The 26242-nt window shown below is 29.5% G+C and overlaps 1 protein-coding gene across 1 annotated transcript in view; it reads left to right on the top strand.

The window, feature by feature from the left end:
• The window catches only part of LOC100203085 (nonsense-mediated mRNA decay factor SMG7), a 48880-nt gene that overhangs the window by 3323 nt on the left and 19315 nt on the right, over positions 1 to 26242 (top strand). The window contains exons 4-6 of the mRNA XM_065791820.1: positions 4099 to 4173; positions 15291 to 15354; positions 23192 to 23263. Of these exons, the coding sequence (XP_065647892.1) occupies positions 4099 to 4173; positions 15291 to 15354; positions 23192 to 23263 (211 nt within the window). The remainder of the gene's footprint in view (positions 1 to 4098; positions 4174 to 15290; positions 15355 to 23191; positions 23264 to 26242) is intronic.

The raw sequence follows: 26242 nt of genomic DNA, 5'->3' as shown, positions 1-26242 counted from the left end.
TAGACAACAATGTAATCACATTGTTGTCTACCAAACAGGTAGACAACAATGTGATTACACATACATACACACAACAGTATGTGTGTGTATGTGTGTGTAAATGTTATCACTTAATTAAATAGAAAGAGTAAGTTTATAATTATGCAAAAAGAGTAAATATATCTTTTATAAGGTTAAATTAAATCATTTATCTAAGATCCAGACACATCCAATTTTATCAGCTGTTTGGAAAATTGTAATTTTTATTATCACATAGTTTCTTAAATGTTTTTAACTCTTATGGTGAGAGAGATTTAATATATCTAACTTAACCCTTTTGCACTTTTTATTGACTATATGTTGACGATATGTTGATTTGTAATTGAAAAAGTAGGTCTAAACTTTTATGTCATCCATATAATGGGTTGTCTAACTTTCATTTAGGTTTATGGATGTTAAGTAGTCTGAATAATTTTTTTTGGTCTATTTTACCAATACTAACATAAATAACAGTAAAAACTGAAACAAAAAATAAACTTTAAATTTATTTCCATAAAATTTTAATGCAAGTTTTTTAATAGAATTTTAATGTAAATCTAATATATTGCTATGAAAAACTCTCAATCCTTTCTGCATAGCTTTTAGGCTTAACTTGGTTTTCTTTATTTTTTATTATCATTGACATACTTTAAGTTCATAGCTGCTTAAGCTTGCTTGGTATATTTAATTTTTCCCATTATAAGTATTGAAAAGACTTGAAAAAAAGTTAAGAAGCTTTGAAAGAAGTCTTAAGTGCTTAAAAACATTTGAATCTGTTTCTTTAATTATATTAATGGTACATGCATAAATACACACAAACCTACATACATAGATACATACATAAATACATACATACATTCATACATACATACATACATGCATGCATGCATACATACATACATACATATATACATGCATGCCTACATACATGCGTATATACATATATGTATGCATACCTACATACATGCATACATACATACATACATACATTGTACCAGTGACATATCCAGATATTTTTTGGGCAAACCAGTCTAAATATCAGATAACTTTAAAAAAATTATATAATTTACCTCTCCGGGAGAGGTATATTGTATAATATGTTTTTTACTTTAATTGCTAGATATTAGGAAGAGGCTCTCCCTAATATCTAGCAATTGTGTATATTGCATTAAATTACGTTTTTCGAAATAAAAATATAATATAGATCATTAACCAAAATAGTCCTTAATGCTACATTGATGGTTTTAATGTCAACATTGATTTGTCGCTAATTTTCGTTTATATGCCTTATTCACTTACTAATTTAAAGAATAAAAAATCAAATTTATTATGGGAGACTCCCATGAGTACCCTTTATTGCAGGTACCTGCGAGACAAGTATTATAACTATAACATTTAATAAAAAATATATTTATATTAATAATTTATAATTAATTTATATATAATTATATAAACAATATGTTTATATTCAGAGCTGTGGCTAGGCTACCCCACACTCCTCAATTGGGGGGAGACTAGCAAATTTAGGGGGCCCATTTGCAAATTTAGGAGCTCTTTTCAAAATTTAGGGAGTTTTTTTGTTTTTTATATCTAATGGAAACTTTTTTAACATTTTGGGACCCTAATGACTGGTTTTAGGGGGTGGGGGAAGTCACATTATTTATATTTCTTTTAAATAGTTTGAAAAAAATTTATTGCATAGCATATTTATTGCATAGTAAGGTCATTATTTCATTCAAAAATTAATAACTTTTTTTCTTGTTCTTGTCTAGGGTTGCCATTGTCCTTATTTTTCCGTAGGAAAGCGCAACGTTGAACAAATAAAATTAAAATTTTTTAATGCATTCTCCTTTGGACAATGCCAATACTATTATTCTCTTACTTTTTAATTCATGTTTTTTGGCATAATTATTATATTGTTATAACGTTTTAAAAAACTTTTAATTGTTTTGTTATTTAAAACTGTTTACTTATATTTGTACTACAATTTTACTAATATTTCAAATGAGAAAATTTAAAGTTTGTAGAGTTTAATTGCAAAGTAAATTGTAGCTATAGAAACATAAGCGGAGGAGAAACCCATACTAAGTGTATTTTAAAACAACAATATTTTTATTATAAAAATATAAAATGCTAATTATTTTAAATTTTAACCCAATCAAAATGTGCGTTTAACATTTTAATCCAATTGTAACATTCCAGAATTCATCCATGTGAATTCAAATTAAGCTTTCTTATTGCCTTAAAATACAATTTTAATTTGGTTTAAACGTCATTTGCAAGTGTTGCTTTTCTAAGCAACATTAATAACAATTTTGTAATTATCACAACAAGTTTTATCATTACAAAACAGCAAGGCAATAAGTAATACAGAATTATTTAATTAATAAAGAATTATCAAAATCAGCCTGGATGCATCACTGCATACATACATACATACATACATACATACATACATACATACATACATACATACATACATACATACATACATACATACATACATACATACATACATACATACATACATACATACATACATACATACATACATACATGCATACATACATACATACATGCATACATACATACATACATACATACATACATACATGCATACATGCATACATACAGACACATACATACATGCATACATACATACATATATACATACATACATACATACATACATACATGCATACATACATACATACATACATGCATACATGCATATATACATACATACAAACACATACATACATGCATACATACATACACATACATACATGCATACATACATACATACATACATACATACATACATACATACATACATACATACATACATACATACATACATACATACATACATACATACATACATAAATACATACATACATACATACATACATACATTAATACATACATACATACATACATACATACATACATACATACATACATACATACATACATACATACATACATGCATACATACATACATACATCAGGCTTGTACAGAAATGGAGTGCGATTGAGCGTTATTGCTGACCACGCAAATGATTTTTTGACAACTTGACCACAACTGTTTAAATTTTTAAATGATTTTTTGACATTTTAGAAATGCGCTGAAAATAGAAAAGCTAGCTAACCTTAAACTAGGAAGAAAATAAATTAGAAAAATTAAAAAAGAAAATTTCTTACGAAAAAGAAAATATATAAGCACTAAAATATAACTCAAAAAACTCAAACTCAAAGGGAAAATACTTTTTGTTACATTTTTAATTGCATTTAAAATAAATTACTTAATTTATTTTAAGAAACATTTTATTAAAGTTATGCAAAACTTTTTACAAATTACTTCTAATGTTTGTTTAACGCATGAACAAATTTTATTTAAATTACTAAAAAGTGTTGTATATATTGTTGATTGTATATATTTCTTTGAATAGCATTAAAATTGTTAAAAAATCAAAACCACCTGGTCAAATAGAAAAGAAAAAATATTAAAAGCGTGGTCAGTGTGGTGCGATCGCTCGCTGTTTCTGTCTAAGCCTTATACATACATACATACATACATACATACATACATACATACATACATACATACATACATACATACATACATACATACATCTTACATACATGCATATATACATACATACATACTTTCATTTTCCAGAAAAGAAAAAATAAGAACAATGAATGTGATGAGGCCCCAACAAACACTAAGTCAATGTAGTGTCAATTCCTGCATGCTCTCCCAACTTAGTCAATCATTGAATGTACTAAAGCCCCCAGGGCTTAAGTACATTCAAAGGGGTTGAGAGCAGACATTTTTTGAAAATGTCTACTAACAACCCCTAAATGTTTTCTATATTCTATATATTGGATTTAAATTTTTTAATGTAAGATATCTATAGGGGTTGCTCAAGACCTTTGAATATCAGGCGGGTCCCTAATATTATTTAAAAAAAAGTTCTTTAAAAGTATACTGTAGATTTAAAAAGAAACAAAATTATATAAAAGTTAAATTATATTTTTGATCAAAAAATTTATGTAATTAAATTTTTATTTTAGACTAGAAACTATTTACAAAAACCTCCTACTCACTGACATCCAATTTGCTCTTGATAATAAAGTGGAACTTGAACTGTATGTGTTTGTATGTTTTTGGATTACTGTTTCTAGTTTAAGTGTTCTAGAATTTTTTTAACATAATGTATTTTACATTTAAAATAATGATTTGCATTTCCGATTTTATATATATATATATATATATATATATATATATATATATATATATATATATATATATATATATATATATATATATATATATATATATTTATATATATATATATATATACATAATATTTAGATAAATATATTATTAGATAAAAATATTGTTATAATTTATATAAACATATATGAAAAATAAATATGTACTGAAGCCTATATACTACCTTTATATATATATATATACATATATATATATATATATATATATATATATATATATATATATATATATATATATATATATATATACATATATATATATATACATATATATATATATATATATACATATATATATATATATATATATATATATATATATATATATATATATATATATTTGTATATATAACCCTCGGAATTAGGAAAATTGAGGTAGGCAATAATTTGCCGACCTCAAACACTTTTAGGTCAGCATTGCTGAATGCCGACCCTAATTCCGAGGGTTGTATATATATATATATATATATATATATATATATATATATATATATATATATATATATATATATATATATATATATATATATATATATATATATATATATATATATATATATATATATATATATATATATATATATATATTATATTTTGAAGCCTTTGATAAAGTTTGGCATACTGGTATTCTTCATAAACTCTCTACTTATGATGTATCAGGTAACATCTTTAAAATTATTGAATCTTTCCTTACAAATCGTAGTATAAAAGATGTCCTAGATGGGCAGCACTCTTCTTCATTTCCTGTAATTTCAGGGGTTTCTTAAAGTTCTATCCTTGGCCCTATGCTTTTTTTAATTTTCATTAATGATCTCCCTGAAATTCTCACATATAAGGTGGCATTGTTCGATTATGATACTACCTTTTTTTCTTGGCTTGATAAGAAGCCAACACTCTCTGATTTCTTGAAGAGGGCATTTAAGCTTGAAAAAGATCTTACTTCTGCTACAGCATGGGGCTCTTAGTGGCTGGTGAACTTTAACTCAGATAAAACCCAATTTTTTTCAGCTAATCATTGTTGCAATAATCTAGGTCTTCCTATATTTATGAGTGGTAATGTACTTGATGAGTCATCTACTCTTTATCTTCTAGGATTAACTCTTACTTTCGATCTTTCTTGGAAACCATATATTAAATCGATTGCAAAATTAGCATCTGCTGAGGTTGCATCTCTTTATTGTGCTCGCCACTTTCTTACTCCAGATTCTATACTTTATCTTTATAAATCTCAAATCCATCCTTGTAAGGAATAGTGTTGCCATAATTGGAGTGGATCTTCGAATGATGTCCTTTCTCTTTTAGACAAGATTCAAAAACGCATTGTAAACATAGTTGGATCTGGACTTGCAGCCAACTTTCAACCATTATCACATCGTCGTAATTAAGGACCGACGAATATTAGTTAAAATTCGGATTACGAAGTTTACTGAAAGACAAAGTTGACTTCAGCTTCGACTTCGGTGCCAAAGTTGAAATAGAAATTTGGCTTTCAGTTAAATTTGGTTGCAATTTCAAAATTTCATTCAACTTTTAGTTAAATTCAAAAGCTATAAGGTTTTTTTTAATTTATAATGAACAAGAATTATAAAATAAATTATATGTTTTTTGTATATCAACCTGTTTCTGTTGGTTAGAACCCTTTTTCAACTCTTTAACTCCGAAAAGTGTTTCTGATTTAAAGAGTTGAGAGAGGGTTGTAACCGATATAAGAAGTAGCTTCCTCAACTAAAGTGGCCCACTCAGCCTGGGGAACATGAATTCAGTAAAAAAAAAAAAACATTTTGGAAATACATTTTTCTGTCAGAGTCAATATTCAAAAAGTCTTTTTTAGGGACAAAGTCTATTCATCACTCATTAAATATTATTTATCCCTTTTAAAAAATCCTAAAGGTAAAAAACAGATGAATATTTAACCTAATATTTTAAAGATCTTTTTCCTTTATAAAATTGACAATGAAATATTTTCAATAAACATAAATATTTTTTTGTTTATGTCCGTTAAAAAATATTAAGAGTTAAAAAGATTCCATAACTTAAATTCTCATTATTACTGAATTTTTAGATTTTTTATTTTAATGCAAATTGTTTTTTGTAAGCATTTATTTTTTTAATATATTAAAATTTACTTGTCCTCACTTGTTCTATGTCATTATGTCAAATTATGGTTAATTACAAGCTAAAAAATAATAACTTTAGTTTATAAAAAATGATTATACAGCAATCGCACAGTGGTTAGAGCGCTTGCTTTAGAAGCAAGAGACCTAGGGTTGGAAGCAAGCTCTGGTCATATTTTGCACCATTGGTAAGGAAGGAGGTTTGAACTTCCTAGTTAAGTACTTTTCTGATCAACTCCATGGCAAAACCGTTAGGTCTTCTTGGAAGCAAAAACCAAAAAAAATTCTGCTATTGTTTCGCAGTGGAAGCTATTAAAGTTCCACCACTTATATGGAACCATCAGGCCGTAATAGTCTTAATAGAAGGGAGAAATATTTTATATAAGTGCAAGGGAGTGCTAGATAAATTATAATATTTGGGCAGATGTCCAGTATTGAGAGGTGGTGTTTGAAAGGGGAGTATTATTCAGTGATTACATTTGAGTTAAGTGAGTGTTGGTTATGTTAGAAATGAGTAAGTTTTGTTTCAGTGTTCCGTAAGTTATTGTGTTTTGTGTTTGTAGGGTTATAAATCTTAAAGTTTTATGTGTCATTTAATGTCTTTATCTGTATTTATCTGTGTTTGTAAATAATTTGATTCTCCGTTTTGTTCAGTTCTGATGTTATTATGTTCTTTTTATATATAAGGTTCGCAACTAGAACAGGTAAGTATAGTCACAAGTGGAACATATTTAGCCGTTAATGCCTGAGAGAAAAGAAGCAATTGATTATATTAGAAATTATTTTTGTTTTTACTTAACTACAGTTTTGTTTAACTTAGTACAGGTTTAGTTATAATTCATACCGTTTTAGTGAATTTGTTTTATAAAAACATGCACCCTTATAGTGGGAATATTCCTTTTACATTTTGTTTATATTCTCAAAGAGCGACAAACACAATAAGTCTGTTTATTTTCATGCAACCGAACCCCTTCAGCCTCAGATAAAAAATAGGAACATCTAATTTAACCTATAAGAATTTATAAGATAAATAAACAAAAACATATTACAAAAACAAAAACAATTATTAACAATTGCCATCGTTGTGGTAAGCATAATGTGGTTAACCAATTATCATAATATAACAAAATTAATCAATTCATTAGACATAAAATACAACTATAAAGCAGAAGTATTACAACAAGCAACAAAAACAAACATATATTATAAAAGGAAAGCGTGCGCCTAAATACTTAAAGAAAGAGAATTAAAATATATCAGCGTTAAAATAAAATTGAAAATTATGTAGTATAATACCAGATTCTCATCAGGAAATGGATATAGTATTGACCCTTATAGCGATTAAATTCTCTGGTATATGGTGTTTCGAATATTTTAATGCTCATTCCTAGAAACCCCCATTGGGGTATCATCCTCAAAACAAGCAAGTAAAACCCTGGCGGGTTTTACTTGCTTGTTTTGCAACTCCAACTCCGTGGCAAAACTGTTATGTCTTCTAAAAGAAACAAAAAAACAAAAAACAAAAATTTTTTTATAAAACTTGAAAAAGTTCTTAAAAAATTTCTTTTTTATTTGAATGTGTTTTTAAAATCCAAATTCGGCTTTCAGTTAAATTTGGTTTAGAAGTCTAAATTCGGCTTTCAATTAAATTTAGGCTACATATACGGCTTAAATTCGTCTTTCAGTTAAATTCGGTATACGCATATGATCTTAACTCGTCTTTCATTTAAATTCAAGTCTTAAAAAGTCGACTTCGCCAGTCCTTAGTCGTAATGTTGCTTCTCTTTTCTTTAAATACTATAATAGTCGCTGGTCTAAAGAGCTAACGTCTCTTGTGCCACCTTCTAAAATTCATTCTTTTGTTATTCATTGTTTAATCAAGTCTCATCCTTTTACTGTTGCTGTTCCTAAGTGCTCCAAAAATATTTGGAATTTACTTCCTTCTGGTTTTTCTGATTCACATAATTTGCATTCTTTTAACTAATTTAAATAAGTCTGTTAATTATTATCTTGCTTTATAAACTTCATCTTTTCTCTTCCAGTAACTTCTAACTCTAATAGTATATATATATTTATATTTATATATATATATTAGGGTGTTAAAAAAATGTGTCAAAAAAGTATTTCCCAACCCATTAATATATGATGCTGTCAAATTACCACAGAAAAAAGATTGATTCGTTTTATGGAAAAATGACACTTAACATATGTAAGGTACAACACTTAACATATGACATTGGTAAGGAAGGAGGCATGAACTTCCTGGCTAAATGCTCTTCTGTGGGGCTTTATGATAAGACTGAAAGGTCTTCTTGGAGTACCTTAAAAAACTAAGAAAAAAAAACTTATCGACCAAAATACTTAAACTACTGTTACTGTACTGTACTGTAAAAACTACTATTTAAATACTGTAGATAAATACTTAAATACTGTGAAATACCTTGTTGGACACCCTTTTAAAATGTACAGCAGTCACGAAGCAATTGTGAAGGTTTTAAACAACCCAAATGCTACAGTACCACTTCGCATTGAGCGTATGACTTTACGATTACAGGGATATTCTTTTGATTTGCACTACGTCCAAGGAAAACATAATATATCTGATTATCCAAGTCAACACCTGGTAGACTCTTGTGACAACGAAAGGCTAGAAAAATATGTCAACTTTACTGCTGAATACACAAGTCCTAAAGCCCTTTCACCACTAGATATTCAAAGAGAAACCAAAGTCAATCCTAATCTACGAATACTTACAGAGTTAGTCGCCACTAATACCTGGTATAAACTAACACATCTGAATTGTCCTCCAGAAATAAGAAAGTTTCAAAAAGAGTTACTTGCTTACCGTAAAATTAGCCAAGATCTTAAAGTAAATCAAACATCGGACATTATCCAAAAAGCAAATCGAATTATAGTTCCACGATCACAAGAGATTACAGTTATACAACTGGCGCATAATAGTCACATGGGACTCAAGAAAACCAAATCACTACTTAGACAGAAAGTTTACTTTCCTGACCTTGATACTAAAGTAGAACAATATATAAAACAATGTGCAATTTGTCAATTAAATACTAAATACTGTAGATAAAGATTTACTGTGATAGTTTTACTGTAGATAGTTTTACTATTTTTAAAATATTTTTACTATAGATATTTTTACTATTATTTTGATATTTTATTACTAAGATTGTTCAATAGTATTAGCTTTGGTTGGCACAGAGAATTTCTCTTCAACAGTTTGCAACAAAACTGCTTTTGCTCTTCATTGTGTGTTAAAAAAACTTTTTGAAATAAGGCAAGCCCTTGCTTGGCTAAAGTTCCTGACTTATTCTGTATACATCCTGGAGTCCTTAGTTTTCAGGATCATATTGCAAGAATTCATCAGACAAGCCGAGTATTTTGAAAAATCTCAGTGTCAATGTTGTCACAAAATTATCTAATTTCTTTGCGGTTGATTCATTAAATAATAGGATACATTTTGGCGGATTCTCAGACACTTCACTTCCGTTAAATGACATACCCACCAATCTCTTTTCTTTTGCCAAAATTTCATCATCAAAGAATACAAATCCAACCGACAGTCCAGACAAATACCTTTAATGGGAACCAAAAGCTGTGGTGGCAGCCTTAGCTACTTATTCAAGTTGATATTCTACAAAGTTGATGACTTAATTTTATTTAGCCTGCCTGCAAATTTTTGGATATATATATACACACACACACACACACACACACACACACACACACACACACACACACACACACACACACACACACACACGCACACATATATACATATATATATATAACTGTGTGTATGTGTATATATATAAATATATATATGTGTGTATATATATATGTATATATATATATATATATATATATATATATATATATATATATATATATATATATATATATATATATATATATATATACATAAATATATATATATATATATATATATATATATATATATATATATATATATATATATATATATATATATATATATACACATAAATATATATAAATATTTTTTTAAACATCTTCGCTTCCAACAAAGCTGCAAGCAACCACTAATTAGAGTTGGAAGTCACTGGAAGAGAAAAGATGAAGATTGTAGAGCAAGATAATGATTGACAGACGACTTAAAGGACTGTAAATTATATGAATTAGGAAAGCAAGATGAACGGTGATGTACTCGATGAGTCACCTACTCTTCATCTTCTAGGATTAACTCTTACTTCCAATCTTTCTTGGAAACCATATATCAAATCGGTTGCAAAATTAGCATCTGCTAAGGTTGCATCTCTTTATCGAGCTCGCCACTTTCTTACTCTGGATTCTATTCTCTACCTCTATAAATCTCAAATCCGGCCTTGTATGGAATACTGTTGCCATATCTGGGGCAGATCTTCTAATGATGTCCTTTCTCTTTTAGACAAGGTGCAAAAACGCATTGTAAACATAGTTGGACCTGCTCTTGCAGCCAACCTTCAACCATTATCACATCGTCATAATGTTGCTTCTCTTTCTCTTTTCTACAAATACTATAATGGGCACTGCTCGAAAGAGCTAGCGTCTCTTGTGCCATCTACTAAAATTCATTCTCGTGTTACTCGTCATTCAATTAAGTGTCATCCTTTTTCTGTGACTGTTCCTAAGTGCTCCAAAAACGCTTATTCGTCTAGTTTTTTTCCTCGAACATCAGCTCTTTGGAATTCGCTTCCTTCATCTTGCTTTCCTGATTCATATAATTTGCAATCTTTTAAATCGTCCGTCAATCGTTATCTTGCTCTACAATCTTCATCTTTTCTCTTACAGTAACTTCCAACTTTAATTAGTGGCTGCTTGCAGCCTTGTTGGAAGCGAAGATGTTTAAAAAAAAAAAAAAAAAAAAAAAATGAAGGAAGCAAATTCCAAAGAACTGATGTTCGAGGGAAAAAACTAGAGGAATAAGAGTTTTTGGAGCAGTTAGGAACAGTCACAGAAAAAGAATTAGACTTAATCGAATGACGAGTAACACGAGAATGAATTTTAATAGATGGCACAAGAGACGCTAGTTCTTTAGAGAAGTGCCCATCATAGTATCTGTAGAAAAGAGAAAGCGAAACAATATTACGACAATGTGATAATGGTAGGAGGTTGGCTGCAAGAGCAGGTCCTTATATGTTTACAATGCGTTTCTGCACCTTGTCTAAAAGAAAAAGAGCATCATTAGAAGATCCAACCCCAGATATGGCAACAGTATTCCATACAAGGCTGGATTTAAGGTTTATGGAGATAGAGAATAGAATCCGGAGTAAAAAAGTGTCAAGCTTGATAAAGAGATTCAACCTTAGAAGATGCTAATTTAACAACGGATTTGATATATGGTTTCCAAGAAAGATCCAAAGTAAGAGTTGATCCTAGAAGATGAAGGGTAGATGACTTATCAAGTACATTAGCGTTCATAATTATAGGAAGATCTAACTTATTGCGATAACGATTGGCTGAAAAAAATTGAGTTTTATTTGAATTAAAGTTCACCAGCCACTGTGAGCCCCATGCTGTAGCAGAAGTGATATCTTTTTCAAGCTCAAATGCCCCCTCCAAACAATCAGAGAGTGTTGGCTTCTTATCATGACAACAATAAATAGTAGTATCATTAGCGAACAATGCCATCTTATCTGGATGATTGTTAATGTAAATTAAAAAGAGTAGAGGGCCAAGGGTAGAGCCTTGAGGAACCCCTGAAGTCACAGAATAAGAAGAAGAGTGCTGTCCATCGAAGACAACTTGGAAAGGAAGGGTTCAATAATCTTTAAGATGTTAACAGATACCACCTTAAGAAGAAAGCTTATGGAGAAGACCAGCATGCCAAACTTTATCAAAAGCTTTGGAAATGTCAAGAGCAATGGCCTTAACCTCTCCACCTTTATCTAATGCACGAAAACCTATCTGTTATTATTGTCAGCAAATCAGCTGTAGAACGAGAAAATCGAAATTCATATTATGATCAGAAAGTAACTTATTAGATTCAAGATGAGTTTGTTAATTAAAGGTTCAAAAACCTTGTTTATGATAGGAAGAAGACTAATGAGACGGTAGTTAGACAAATCAGATCGCTCTCCAGAATTTTTGACAGTAGGGATAACAGATGCCGCTTTCCAGCAGGCTGGAAAACAAGACTCTGATAAGCACTTGTTGAATAGTTTTAAAAGTATAGACGACAGCTCTGGAGAACACTTCTGCAAGACTATAACAGGTATGTTGTCCAGGCCACAAGCTGTAGAAGAGTCTAAGCAGGAAATCACTTTAGATACAGAAACTGGAGTGATACAAATGTCAAGCAATGGATCAACCTGTTTGATGGCTATATCAGGTAGAACACAACTAGTGGAATCAAGAGATGATATTGATGAAAAGTTCTTAGAAAACAGTTCAGCTTTGTCTTTAGGTGAGGTGACAAAGTCTGTAGCATACAAGCGAAGTGGAGTTACAGATTTGCCCTTATTATTGATACTATTAAAGATTCTCCAGAAGTCATGAGAGCCTAATTTTTGTGATGAAATACGAGATTTCATGACCTGAGAATAGTGGGGTTTGGCATTACCCAAAACTTTTTTACAATGGTTTCTAGTAGTAATAAACAGACATCTGTTTTTTTTTGGAGAATTGGTTTGCTGATAGATATAGAAGTAACAGTTTTGATTGGCACTTGCAGCAGCACAGTGTTAGTAAAACCAAGGAGAAGAGTGAGGCTTGACTTGGAATTTTCAAGAGGGAATAAAAGATTCCATGCCTGTCTGAAATGTAAGTAGCACATTTGTCAATAGGAAGACGAAAGATTTCTACCCAAGGGCCATCACGAAGAAAATCACGGAAAGAATCCCAATCAGCTTTACTGTAGTTGTAAAAGGTACGATAATAGGGGGATTCAGATGATGAAGAAGAATGAGATATTAGTTTTAGAGAGATCAAACTGTGATCAGAAGCATCTAAGGGTGAATGTGGAGAAACTGAGCACTGACGAGGATTAAAAACAAGGCATAAGTCGAGTAGAGAAGGTAAATGATTCGGGTGTTCTGTAAAGCAAGTTGGAAAGCTGCTATTTGAGTTAGGGATTGAAAAAGGCAAAAGTTGTGGGTTTTAATGCCTGCAGTGTCCCTGACACTAGAGTCAAGCCATTCAGTGTGGTGAGCATTAAAGTCACTAACAATAACAATATTAGCTGATGGATAAAGAGAGGCTTGGTCAATATGATCAGAAATAACATCAAAAAGAGTGCAGTCTTGAGATAAAGGAGAGCGATATAGAACAATGAGAAAGGCGATAGAGTGAAGTGGTGCTAAATTAAACCACATAAAAGTCTGTGGATTCAAACCTAGTTTCCCGACAAATGGGTGAATTCTTACGAATGTAAATGCCCAGGCCAAGCATGTGACCGTTTGAATCTTTTTTTCAATCTAAAGGAAGATAACCATCAACACTAAGATCACAAGATGAGACAGCTGAACTCAAATGGGTTTCACAAAGAGTAAGTAGGTCTTGTGAACTTTGCAAGAGATAAGACTCAACAGAAGAAAAGTTAATTAAAGACCACAAATATTAGTGAATAATAGGTTTAGAAACTTGGTGATGATGATGGTTTTTTGTGTTTTATAGTTTTTGGTACTTTATTAATTTTTAAATTTGTTAAAGAACTTGACTCAAAGCATAGATTGTACTCAGTACACTGTTTAATAGCCCAAGTAATTGCCTCATTACTATTAATAAACCCTAAGCCATAACAAAGGGCTCCAAATGTGGCCTTGGCAATGTACACCAAAAGTACAAGCGGGGACACCATCATTGCGCAACATGGCACTGTTAATACTTTGATATTTTTCAGCTGTTGATGGAATCAGCCTCTCTGACAGCTACAACAGAGTTCAGGAAACCTGACTACCAGCCAGCCTCAAAACCATAAAACTGAGTTTTAGAGCTGTACACTCATTAGGAGATAGTAGAATTAGTTGCCTAGTAGTAAAAACAGAGACACAAGCAAAACCCCTGCATATAGTCAAGAAGATCCAGCATTCAACATCCTAAACTGGAAACAATGTATTAAAAATACATCTGTGTCAACCTAATAGATGAGGAAGGGGTGCAAGGCTGGTCAACAGATAGAATCTGCAGGACATGAAGCATCCTACCAGGCAGTAGGGCATGATATAGTATATATATATATATATATATATATATATATATATATATATATATATATATATATATATATATATATATATATATATATATATATATATATATATATATATGTATATATATATATATATATATATATATATATATATATATATTATATATTATATACACACACACACACACACACACACACACACACACACACACACACACACACACACACACACACACACACACACACACACACACCCCTATGAGAGAGAAAGAGAGAGAGGTTTAGTATATATTAGGTAAAAAGTTTTTTTTTTTAATTAATTTATTTTTTTGATGATGTCATGTGAAAATTATTATTTAACATAAAACATTTATGTTAAATAAAAATATTTAGTTTTCTATAACATTTTGTTTGTTTTGATTTTTTTAAATTTGTTTTCTAATGATTATATACATTAATATTTATTAAAGAGAAAAGTAAATTAACTTTAAAATTATCAGCTAAGAAAATATTCAATTATTCATTTTATTTCGACACAGTGTCATTCATATAATTAAGTATATTGCACCTAGTTTGACTAGAATATTAATATTTAAAGTTATTGGATTAATTAAATACACAGATTTTTGATAATCATAGTTAATTACAATTATAACAGTTATTTTTAGATGGAACCATGCATTTAAAGGGCACATAGATATTTTAAGACAGAGAATTAAAGAAAAGAAGCTGGTATATGTTGCATTTTATTTCTGGTTATTTAAAATTAAGGGTTGGCAATATTTTTTAAAGTTTTGTTTTGGATAATAAATTTTACATAAAATTGTTGCACTAAGTATGACAGTATGAAATCATTATTAAAAAAAAGATAAACTCAGCAAAAATAAATAAAAAAAAACTTTTTAAAAATAGCTTTCTATTCAATCGACTACAAAATAGAAAATAACTTTTTTCTGTTTCTTGTACTCGTGGAAATCATCTACTTAGTAATAATCACTTTTGTAAAGCCAATACTGGAAGACATTGAAGGCAATTCATATACGTATGTTTGGCGCCTTTTAAGTCTTTCAAAATCAAATTCGTTTTAAATGTACATAAAGCTAAAGGCGCCAAACTTTCTATTCCTTTACTTCGATGAGTTTGTTTGTTTACATACGTATATGAATTGCCTTCAATGTCTTCCAGTATTGGCTTTACAAAAGTAATTATTACTAAGTACATGATTTCCACGAGTACCAGAAACAGAAAAAAGTTATTTTCTACTTTTTAGTCAATTAAATAGAAAGCTATTTTTAAAAAGTTTTTTTTATTTATTTTATTTTCTACTTTTTAGTCTTGATAAAATTGAATTATTACACTTATTGATTATGATTAATATTCAATGAAAATTTATTTTGAATTTCTGAGGACCGTTACGCTAACTTGCCATTACAAATTTATCGCTCACTTAAAAAACAAATTAATTCATTTTACTAAATCTAAAAGACTTATTGAATCAAATGTAACAAATATAGCTATTGTTAGTCGGCAAAAGATTATTTGTAAAATTTCAGGGTTGTACGATCAAAAGAATTGCTTCAAAAAGCGCTGTGAAGTTTTGGCCTCCTCAAAAAAAAAAAAAAAAAAAATCAAAAAATGCGGACTCGTCAGTGAGTGAATAGAAAGCTATAAAAAGTGACTTATTTCACTAAATTGACTTATAAATATTAAACACATATATTTCACAGACTTAAAAACAAATATCATGAGCTTGACAATGAGAGCTCGGAGTTTGTTTTTTTAATGATAAAAATCTAAATGTTAAGTTAAATAAATTATTATGGAATCTTGACAAGACTTAAACAAGATTTTTTAAAGTAATTTGAAAAAAAAAAGGTTGACTAATAAAAAAGTGATCTAAATGAGAATAAGGTAAATAGACAATAATTTTATGGTAAAATAAAGTTTATGTTTTATGAGAAAAATTTAAAATATTTTCATAAATCTTTGTTGTTTGCTTTTGCCTCAGATAAATTCTCAAGACCATAACCATTATTATGAAAAATTCAGCTGAGTGGTGAAGGACTTTGTAAAGAGTGTAATTATTTTGTGCCCATGGCTCATTTGTAATAATAAGAAGTTCTATTTGTGATCATGGTGTATTTGTAATATTATTAAGCGGACCATTATAGAATAACTCTTAGAGTTTGTTATAATTTTATGATGACAAGAAACTATTTATGTACCAGTAAAAGTGAAAGTATATATACCTGAAATGGTAAAAAAAAATAGTTTTTTAAGTTAGGATAATAAGGTCTAGAAATTCTTGATTAGTTTCTGTTTCTCTCAAATATATTAAATATGTTTTTCAATAACTAAACTATAGCATATAAATAAGTTCCATCTGATCCTTGATCAATTTTGCCATGAAAACTATGTGACAAGTGCATTTCTTGTATCTCTTATAAGCTGGAAAACTTGTTTGCGAAACTAACATGGTTTCATGTTTTCTGCATTGTTACAATAGCAAACAATTTTTTTTAAATCTAAAGATCTGGTTGTGTGATTCACCCAGCCCTTAAAATTAACATCTGTATTCAGCAATTTTGACCTAACTGGAAGTGTTTGAGGTTGGCAATTTTTTACCGAGCTTGTTTCTATGTTGTTATGGTGAAATCTTTGTGTTAAAAATTTTGTGCCCACCCGAAGTCGACTAAAAATAAATTAAGGTCAGAAATAAATTGACCTTGTTTTGAGACCTAATTACAAAGGCTACTCGTTCCTATACCTAGTATTTGAATTAATATAATATTAATAATAGAAATTAGGAAAATATTGTTAATTCATGAATATTAACACTATTTTCCTAATTTCTATTATTAACTCCATAAAAAATAACAGTACCCTTTACACTTTTTTTGTCTTTATTTGAGCTGCAACTATCTTTTTACTAAATACTTGTAAACAAGTGCTTACTTTTTGCGTGCTCTAAATTGACTGACTCTTGATGATTATGTCTTCTTAAGGCTTAATCCAGTAAGTTAAAGTGTTTTGAGCAACACTAAACTTTTCGGCTACATTCTTTTTAGTTTGATTTTTTTCCAATCTTTAAAAGCAAGATATTTATCTTTGATTAATAATTTGACATTTTTGCTCAAATTTTTCTATAAAATTTGCATGAAACAAAGAGAGTTTATTTAAGAAAAGGTCAATCACACCCAACAACCCTCACAGAAAAGGTCAATCACACCCAACAACCCTCACAATACGGGCATGGTACTGTCTTCTTTCGCTTAGACGTCATGTTAAAATTTCCGTTGCACTATGTTTAATGTGTTCAATTTTTTTATATTTTAATAACGTTATTTTTGTTACATATATACATACATACATTTTGATTACATTCGATAAAGTTGTATTGAGCCGAAGGAAAACTTCAAATAACTGACAGAGTGTTTGACAAGGGGAGCAAAAAATTACTTTGCATAAGCGAAATTTTGAATAACTGCTGGTTCAAATAACTGATGGATATTTGCATGAGTTTGTTAAGGGAAATTCATTGGGAATGAAAATAGCTTTGAATAAGCAGGAAATTCAAATAAGTGCCAGTTCAAACAACCAGGAGTTTACTGTATATATATAGAGAGAGTTTTTATTCTTATCAATGACTGATATATATATTTTCTGATTTTTTTTTTTAGTTTTGAGATGTTGCTTAACTGTTGAGATGTTTAATTGCATACAAAGCAGAAACAAAAACCAAAACCATTTTTAAATTAGTTTTGATTTTTGTTGGTTTATGGCAAAGTTTAAATAGTTATACCATATTACATACCATTCTGTTTTTTTTTTAATTACTACAATTTTTTCTTTTATAATAAGTATTATAGAATAATAAGTAGTGAAATTTTTTTATTTTAATTTGACAGATTTTAATTTGATTAGTACATATTAGTACAGTGCATCAAACAACGAACATATTTTAATTTGACAGATTAGTACATATTAGTACAGTGCATCAAACAACGAACATATTTTAATTTGACAGATTAGTACATATTAGTACAGTGCATCAAACAACGAACATATTTTAATTTGACAGATTAGTACATATTAGTACAGTGCATCAAACAACGAACATATTTTAATTTGACAGATTAGTACATATTAGTACAGTGCATCAAACAACGAACATATTTTAATTTGACAGATTAGTACATATTAGTACAGTGCATCAAACAACGAACATATTTTAATTTGACAGATTAGTACATATTAGTACAGTGCATCAAACAACGAACATATTTTAATTTGACAGATTAGTACATATTAGTACAGTGCATCAAACAAGGAACATATTTGGGAGGAGTATTTTATACATTTTGTCCATAAACATTGACCTTTAATTTTTTTCTGCTCATTGCACTAACTAAAGTTGACTATATATTGAGAATTTAGGATCATTTTAAATAGCTCAATTTCGGCATAGAAGACCCAGTGGCATAATAAATATATAATCTTCATGACCTGGTATATTTTTTGTGTATCAGAGCCAAAGATCAGACAAATACTTTCTTATTTAAGATGAACAGAAAAAACATATTTTAATCTTTTACCTTAAGAAAACTTTTAGTGTAACATTAGTCTAGAATGCTTAAAAATCCAGCACTTTAAGTTTTTTTTACTATTTAATACAGAAGTAAAAAATAAGTAAAATAATATGTGATTTTTTTTGTTATAAAATTTTTGAATAATTTTTGGATAATAAATAAGTACAAAAAATCCTATTAATAGCAGATAAAGGTTTTTGAATAAAATTTAAAACTTATCCACTAAAAAGTTTTATTATTTTTTACACTTTTCATATTCATCAATTTAATAACAGGACATTACAGAAGTTTCAAAGTATGCCGCCGTAAAGATGTGAAAAAATTTATAGACAGTAGTTCACTGTCTATAAATTTTATACTATTATATAGAACAATCAAAGACATTTTACCCGCAATAAAGTTTATTCAGAAGTTCTTTAATATAAATTTAATTTAGAATTGTTTAGTTTTTAAAAATTTTTTTCAGGCATTTAAATTGTTACTTTGAATTATATTTCACTAAATATAAACACTCATTAAGTATGTGTTGTATATATATTTCTTTGGTTTCCCAGCTTCACTTTACTTTTCAAAATAAATAAAATTTATATATGTAAATGGACGCTAAAAAATTGGTGCAACTGTTGCATAATATATTGGTGCAACTGTTGCCAGGGCCGTACCGAGCCTTTTTTGCGCTTCGGGCAAGAAAAGAAAATTGCACCCCCTCTTCCCCTCCCTTCCCCCTCCTTAAAAAAAAAAGAAGAAAATTAAACGAAAAAAATGATTTATTGATCACAAAATTTATCACATCAAGTTATAAGTAAAATTTGTCATTAAGGTTGCACAAACTTTAGTTCAATGCCACTTTTCTGGCTTTTCTTGAGGCAAATTCACTAATGACATCATCAAAATCAATGTTGTTTGCCACTTCATTTTCAATTGAAATTATAGCCAAACTAGACAAACGTTCTTGGCCAATTGTTGACCTCATATAGTGTTTTATGAGCTTAAGTTTACTGAAACTTCTCTCACACGTAGCAACTGTGACTGGTATGGTGAGGAAAATGCAAATAGCAATTGTTGTGTTGGGATACGCATCGGTCAAAGAATATTTATGAATGAGCTGCAAAATGTTGATCGGGCTAGATTTTTCAAAGTTGTCCATCATTGCGGCAGCTTGATATTTAAAGCTTGCCATTTCTGACTGGAAATTGGAAGAATCTAAATCTGCCTTGTCAATTTGAGATAAATTTGCAGCTTTTTTCTTGAGTTCATCCAATGAACTTTTAGAGAGTGAATGCCCACTGAGGTAGCCAAAATCAGAGGATACAGCAGACATCAGCCTTAAACCGCCACTCTATTTGTGTAATAATGCTGTCAAACACAAGGTTGCACTGAGATCCGAATTCTGTTTCTGCTGTGAGAAGGTGAGAGTCATCTTCAGCTTCATAAAGTGCTATTCGCTTCACTTTGCGCTTCCTCTTAATTGGAAAGCCACCATCAATTCCGCTCTGGTTAGCTTTTTCTGTGGATAATATTGTCCACCCCAACATCTCAAAAATTCTGAATGAAAGCCTTCAACCGTTTCATTTTTTTATGGCAATGTCAATTGAAATGGTTTTTGACTGAAGCAGTTTGTTTTCCCGGTCAATTAGAGAAAGAATTTGACACCAGAAATCCAACAAACACAAAAAACTGAAATCAATATGAATGAGAAGTTCTTTTGCACTGCTAACTGTGACAGCATTTGTCATGGGATTGTGGATAATGGATTCCAAAACTTGAAAAACATCTTTGATTTGTCTGTGCAATGGTGTAATTGCTTCTTTTTTGGTAGACCATCTTGTGTCACTATTTCCCTTTAATGGTCAATGTTTTCATCAGTTTTTCCCATCTTGGCGTGAAGCTTGAAAAAAAGTTAAAGATGGCTTGAACCTTTCCAAAAAACGTAATCATGAGTGGGGAAACCTCAGCAGCATGAACACCAACAAGGTTTAAAGTGTGAGCTGCGCATGGAACAAATCTTGCTGACTCATTAAGAGAATGGATGTGAGCTTTGACGCCATTGTATTTTCCAGACATATTGGCTCCATTGTCATAGCCTTGGCCCCGGCAATCGGAAATGCTTAGACCATCCTTCTCCAATTTTTCACTTATCTCTGTTGCAAGACCTTTTCCGGTTTTTTGGTGAGATTCAATGAAGTCCACAAAGTTTTCCTTAATTGTGCAGGTTTCATCACTGATGCGGACATACCTGATGATCTGAGTCATCTGCTCTTTGTGGGAGGCATCTGGAGTGCAGTCAAACAGAACAGAGTAGTATTTAGCTTCTTTGATGTTTGACAAAATTTCTTTCCTGACTTTCAGCCCAAGTAACTCAATCAGCTCATTGTGAATTCAAGGAGAAAAGTAGGATGTTGTAGTTTTTTTTACTTTAACGGACGCAATGTGTTCAGCCACTAAAGGATTATAATGGCTAATCAACTCAATTAAGCTCAGAAAAATGCCACTGTTTTGTTGACCGATGTCTTCTGTTGTTCCCCGAAGGGCAAGATTGTTCTTGGCACAGAACAAAATTGCATCAACAATCACTTTTAAGATATCTCTCCGCTTTTTCATCTCTCCACTAATAACTCTCTATAGATCAGAATTCAGGGTCTTTCCTTCCTTGAGGTTTTTTTCAAGAGTTTTCCGATCAGAATAGCATCTTTGGTGTTCATTGTTGTTTTCATGCTCAGGAATTCTTGGGTTTAGTTTTTTCCAGTCACAAAACCCTTTAAAAATTTCTGAGAAATTGTTGGTTTTTGTTGTTAAAAGTAACAAACAGCAAAAACAAAATAAAGAATCTTTTTTATTGCTGTACTGCAGCCAAGTGCGAACAAATTTTTTACCATTGGGATGAATTTTTTCATACCATTTTGAGCTGAAGTGTTGCATTCTGTTGTCAAAATCACACAGCGTGTTTGGGAAAAATTCTCTTCTGTCTTGCTCTGGCCTATGCTCAATCAAAAAGCATCTTGTTTTGTCCGTTATTTTAGGCCATGTTGCTGGATCTCTATGTTGAAAATTTTCTTCAGAGGCCACTGGAATTTCTGAGATTTCTGAATGAAGTTCATCCTCGTCCATTTCAGCTGGGCCTGAAAGCTAGGCATTTTCATCTTGGTTCTGAATCAGTTGTGCAAAATTCTTCTTGACTTTGGCTGATGAAAATCTCCTCTTCAATTAATTCCAAATGATGATCTGAACTCAATTAAAGTCAATTATAGGATCTGTTGAATTGTCATTAATTTCAATACAAATATCCTCTGAAATAATTTGTTTCTCCACTGAGTTTGTTACCAACCACTTTTTGAAACAGCTTTGTAGTTTCTCGTCACTTTCTTGGCGCTGTTTTCTTTTCTTCTTAAATTCAGCACCAGATAACTTTTGGGTTCGACTCATAATAGAATTATAATGCTCAAGTTATTAAAGGTATATTAGTGTTATAGGGCGCTTTTTTATTCAGTATGTGAGCTTTAATATTTAGGAGTTTGTGTCAAGAGGTGGAATTTTAATTAATTTTCTTATCAACAGCAGCGACGCCGTAAAAATTAGTTTCATAAACGGATTATTGTTTTTTTAATTTATTAAAGTTTGCGCCCTCCCAATTTTGGCGCCTCAGGGCGCGGCCCGGCCGGCCCCGCCCTTGGTACGGCTCTGACTGTTGCATAATATATTGGTGCAACTGTTGCATAATATATTTTTTCAATAAAATTTAAAAATCAAAAACTATAGCAGTATTTTTTCTAAGTAAAAATTATTGATTCAAAATAAATGTTTTAAAATAAAAAATTAGATGTAAGAGTGTTTGTAATTAGTTTATTACAAATTGTTAGTAAAATCTGTTGTTGCCAGCCCTAAAATTGTTGTGATAAATAAATACATTTATTAATGTAATAGCTATAATACCCATCATGCCTATATTTTGTATTGCAATCAAAAAATTTTTTATTTTTCAGAACACTGAAAAGAATGAACTGCAAGCAAAACTTTCATTGTTCATTGATACATCAAGTGGTTTTTATTTTCAAGTATGTTTATTTATTTATTTGTTGTTATTTTTTACATATCTTGAGACAAAAAATACAAAACTATATCTAACATTTTAAAGAGATTAGTTACAAGATGTTTTTTTGACAAAGCGGTCTTGATGTATTGAAAGAAAATCATTTGCATTCTTAAAATTTATAACCATATAAATTAAATAAACATATCAGACAAAACTTTTCAGAATCTTGCAAAGTGCAAAGGTGAATGAAATTGATAGTTTTATGACTTTTCAGAATCATACAAGATGCAGAGGTGAATGAAATTAATAATTTGATGACCTTTCAGAATCTTGCAAAGTGTATAGGTGAAATCGATTATTTGATGGGAAAAAATTTCTTTTCTTTTTTTTGAATAGGGAATATTATATTTTGGATATTTTTACTGGTAACTCACTAAACTGAAGGCTTTCTTATGCACATTTTTAAGGTTTTGCAAAATCAGGATTTTACAGTCTCTTGCAAAAGTTTAGATTCTGTTAAGTATTTTTAGGTAAATCCATAATTTATTGAAAATAACATACACAAATGACATACAAAAAAGCTAAGATTTAATTTATGTTATATACCAACACAGACCTCGGCAGGAGTAAATGAGCGCGAGAGCAGAGAAAATTTCTGCTAAAACCAACATGGCGAGCCATGCAAGCTGCTCTTCTAAACTGCTTTTTATGAGAGCTTTTAGTTTTTGCACAAGCTATCTGTTTATTTATATAAAAATTGCTTATTAAATACAAAATTTAGTTTTATACTTGTTACTAGCATATGTTTGTAACGCTAATGTTACAATAATATACACATAACAAAAGTCATTTATTGCACCGTGAAAAAATTCTTTAGAAATGAAATTTTTTTAACTTTGCAAAAACCGTGCTTGTTTATTATCCAATGAATTAAATTTTTTTGACTTTGCGTTTTTCATTTTAGTTTTACAATAATAATTAAACTTTAAAGAAAAAAAAAAAACTTTTGTGAGAGCCGTAAGTTGCTCCCGTAAAGTGTTTTAGGGAAGTGTGGGCGAGAGCAAGAGCTAAAGTTCTCGCTTACCGCCAAGGCCTGCCAACACATGTACAGTCACCAAGCCTTCCGAAGAAGCATGTGCGCTCACACGCCTTGTTTGTCCACGTTTAAAGTAATTTTTTAGACAAACCGACCACGGCAATTTGAATCTTTTAATTTATAAAGAGTTTTAATAATTTGCAATAAAAAGGTAAACTTATCTACTAAGAAAAAAAAAATCCTCAAAATAGGAAACAAAATTGTAATGAAATATCAAGTTTAATTAAATAAACTAGTAAATAATTTTTTTTTTTAATTAAATTTTTATGCAACTTTTGTATTCTTTTTTTAACAGCAATTGAAAGTTTTGATATGCAATTTATTCACAATTTTTATCAGTCCATATAATTAAGAAACTAATTTATATAATTCATTCAGTTCATATAATTTAGAAACTAATTGCTTTGTACGCTAAAACTATAAGAAATTTCGTTTATTCGCGTTTAGTTGTTTTGTACGTCTTTTCACTTTTAAAAATGTTTATGTTATATTTGACGTTTTTTCTCAATACTTATATAATAGGAAAATAAGAAAATAAATACTTAATTATTTGTAAAAAATATTGTTGGATTAATCAATTTTGTAATGACGGAATAAGTAAAATAAAAGAATAACATAGTTTCTTCAATAAATGTATTAACCGCATTTGATGCATGTCTGAAAATGTTTCTTTTATATTGCCCAATTTCAAATCTTAATACAAATTACTAGAGATAATGAACTTAACAATTATTCTGTTTAAAAAAATGTATTTAAAAACTTCAAAAAAATGTTTTAAAAACTTAAAAAAAAATGTTTTACTTTTTTTAATATTCAATTTTTAGCATATTTTATTTAGATTTTATATTTCATTTAGTCTTCGGTCCTTTTCTTTGAGTATTGCTGTTTTATTCTCTAGTTTCATATAGCTTTATTTTTTCGCTAATTTTTAAAATGCTTACTATATAAAAACATTGTCAAGTTGTCTAAAAAAATTACTTTAAGCATGGACGAATAAGGCTTACGACCGCCCATGCTTCCCGGGAAGGCTTGAGTCACGATCAAAAGTTTGGAACATTACATAAAAAAGCACAATTTTCATTAAATTATTCATTTATCTTATCAAAAAATATTAGTGACCATTCTAATTGACAAAAATAATATCTTTGAAGCATAAAAGTAAATGTTTTATGAATTGAAACCTTGAAGTTAATACTTGGTATGATGTCCTTTAGCATTTAGCATTCAAACAGTTATCTAAGCGGTAGGCAAAGATTTATTTTTGAAATATTTCAAGATAATTATAACTGTTTGTTGTGGTGAGGCATAAAACATAAGCCACCACATTGATTTGCTGTAATGGCATGATGAATGGCATGATGTAATGGCATATCATGATTTTAGGGTAATATTCTTCTCATAATTATTATTTTATTAAAACAAATTTATTTTTTAATTTATTTTTAAAACAAATTTAGTGGTTTAAAACATAAATTTTGCATGTATATATTTATATGATACTCAAAATTTTCAATGTAATAAAATATTTTTAAACAATTATCTCAAACTTTCTGCAAATTTTTAAAATGTTCCAAAAATTTGATTGCGATTGTATGTATATAACATAAATGTATGTATATAACATAAATCTTAGCTTTGAGTCTGTCATTTTCAATAAATTAGAGATTTACCTAAAGATACTTAACCGATTCTAAACTTTTGCAAGTGACTGTTAAATTTTAACATATTAGAGTTTAGTATAAATATGTTAGTATATAGTTAAAAAATTATTAAATATAAATAAAAGCAATTTTTATTAAATTAATTTTAATAATTTTGTTATCGTAAAATCATTTTTTGTAAGACATTTTTTGTGCTGTTGTTCCCAACCTGTACTTACCATTTTTAATGTATCCTCATTTAACA

The sequence above is a fragment of the Hydra vulgaris genome, chromosome 02 (genome assembly GCF_038396675.1).
Source record: "Hydra vulgaris chromosome 02, alternate assembly HydraT2T_AEP".
Taxonomy (NCBI): domain Eukaryota; kingdom Metazoa; phylum Cnidaria; class Hydrozoa; order Anthoathecata; family Hydridae; genus Hydra; species Hydra vulgaris.
The sequence above is the reverse complement of the archived record's forward strand: the minus strand, read 5'-3'. Positions and strand labels throughout refer to the sequence as shown.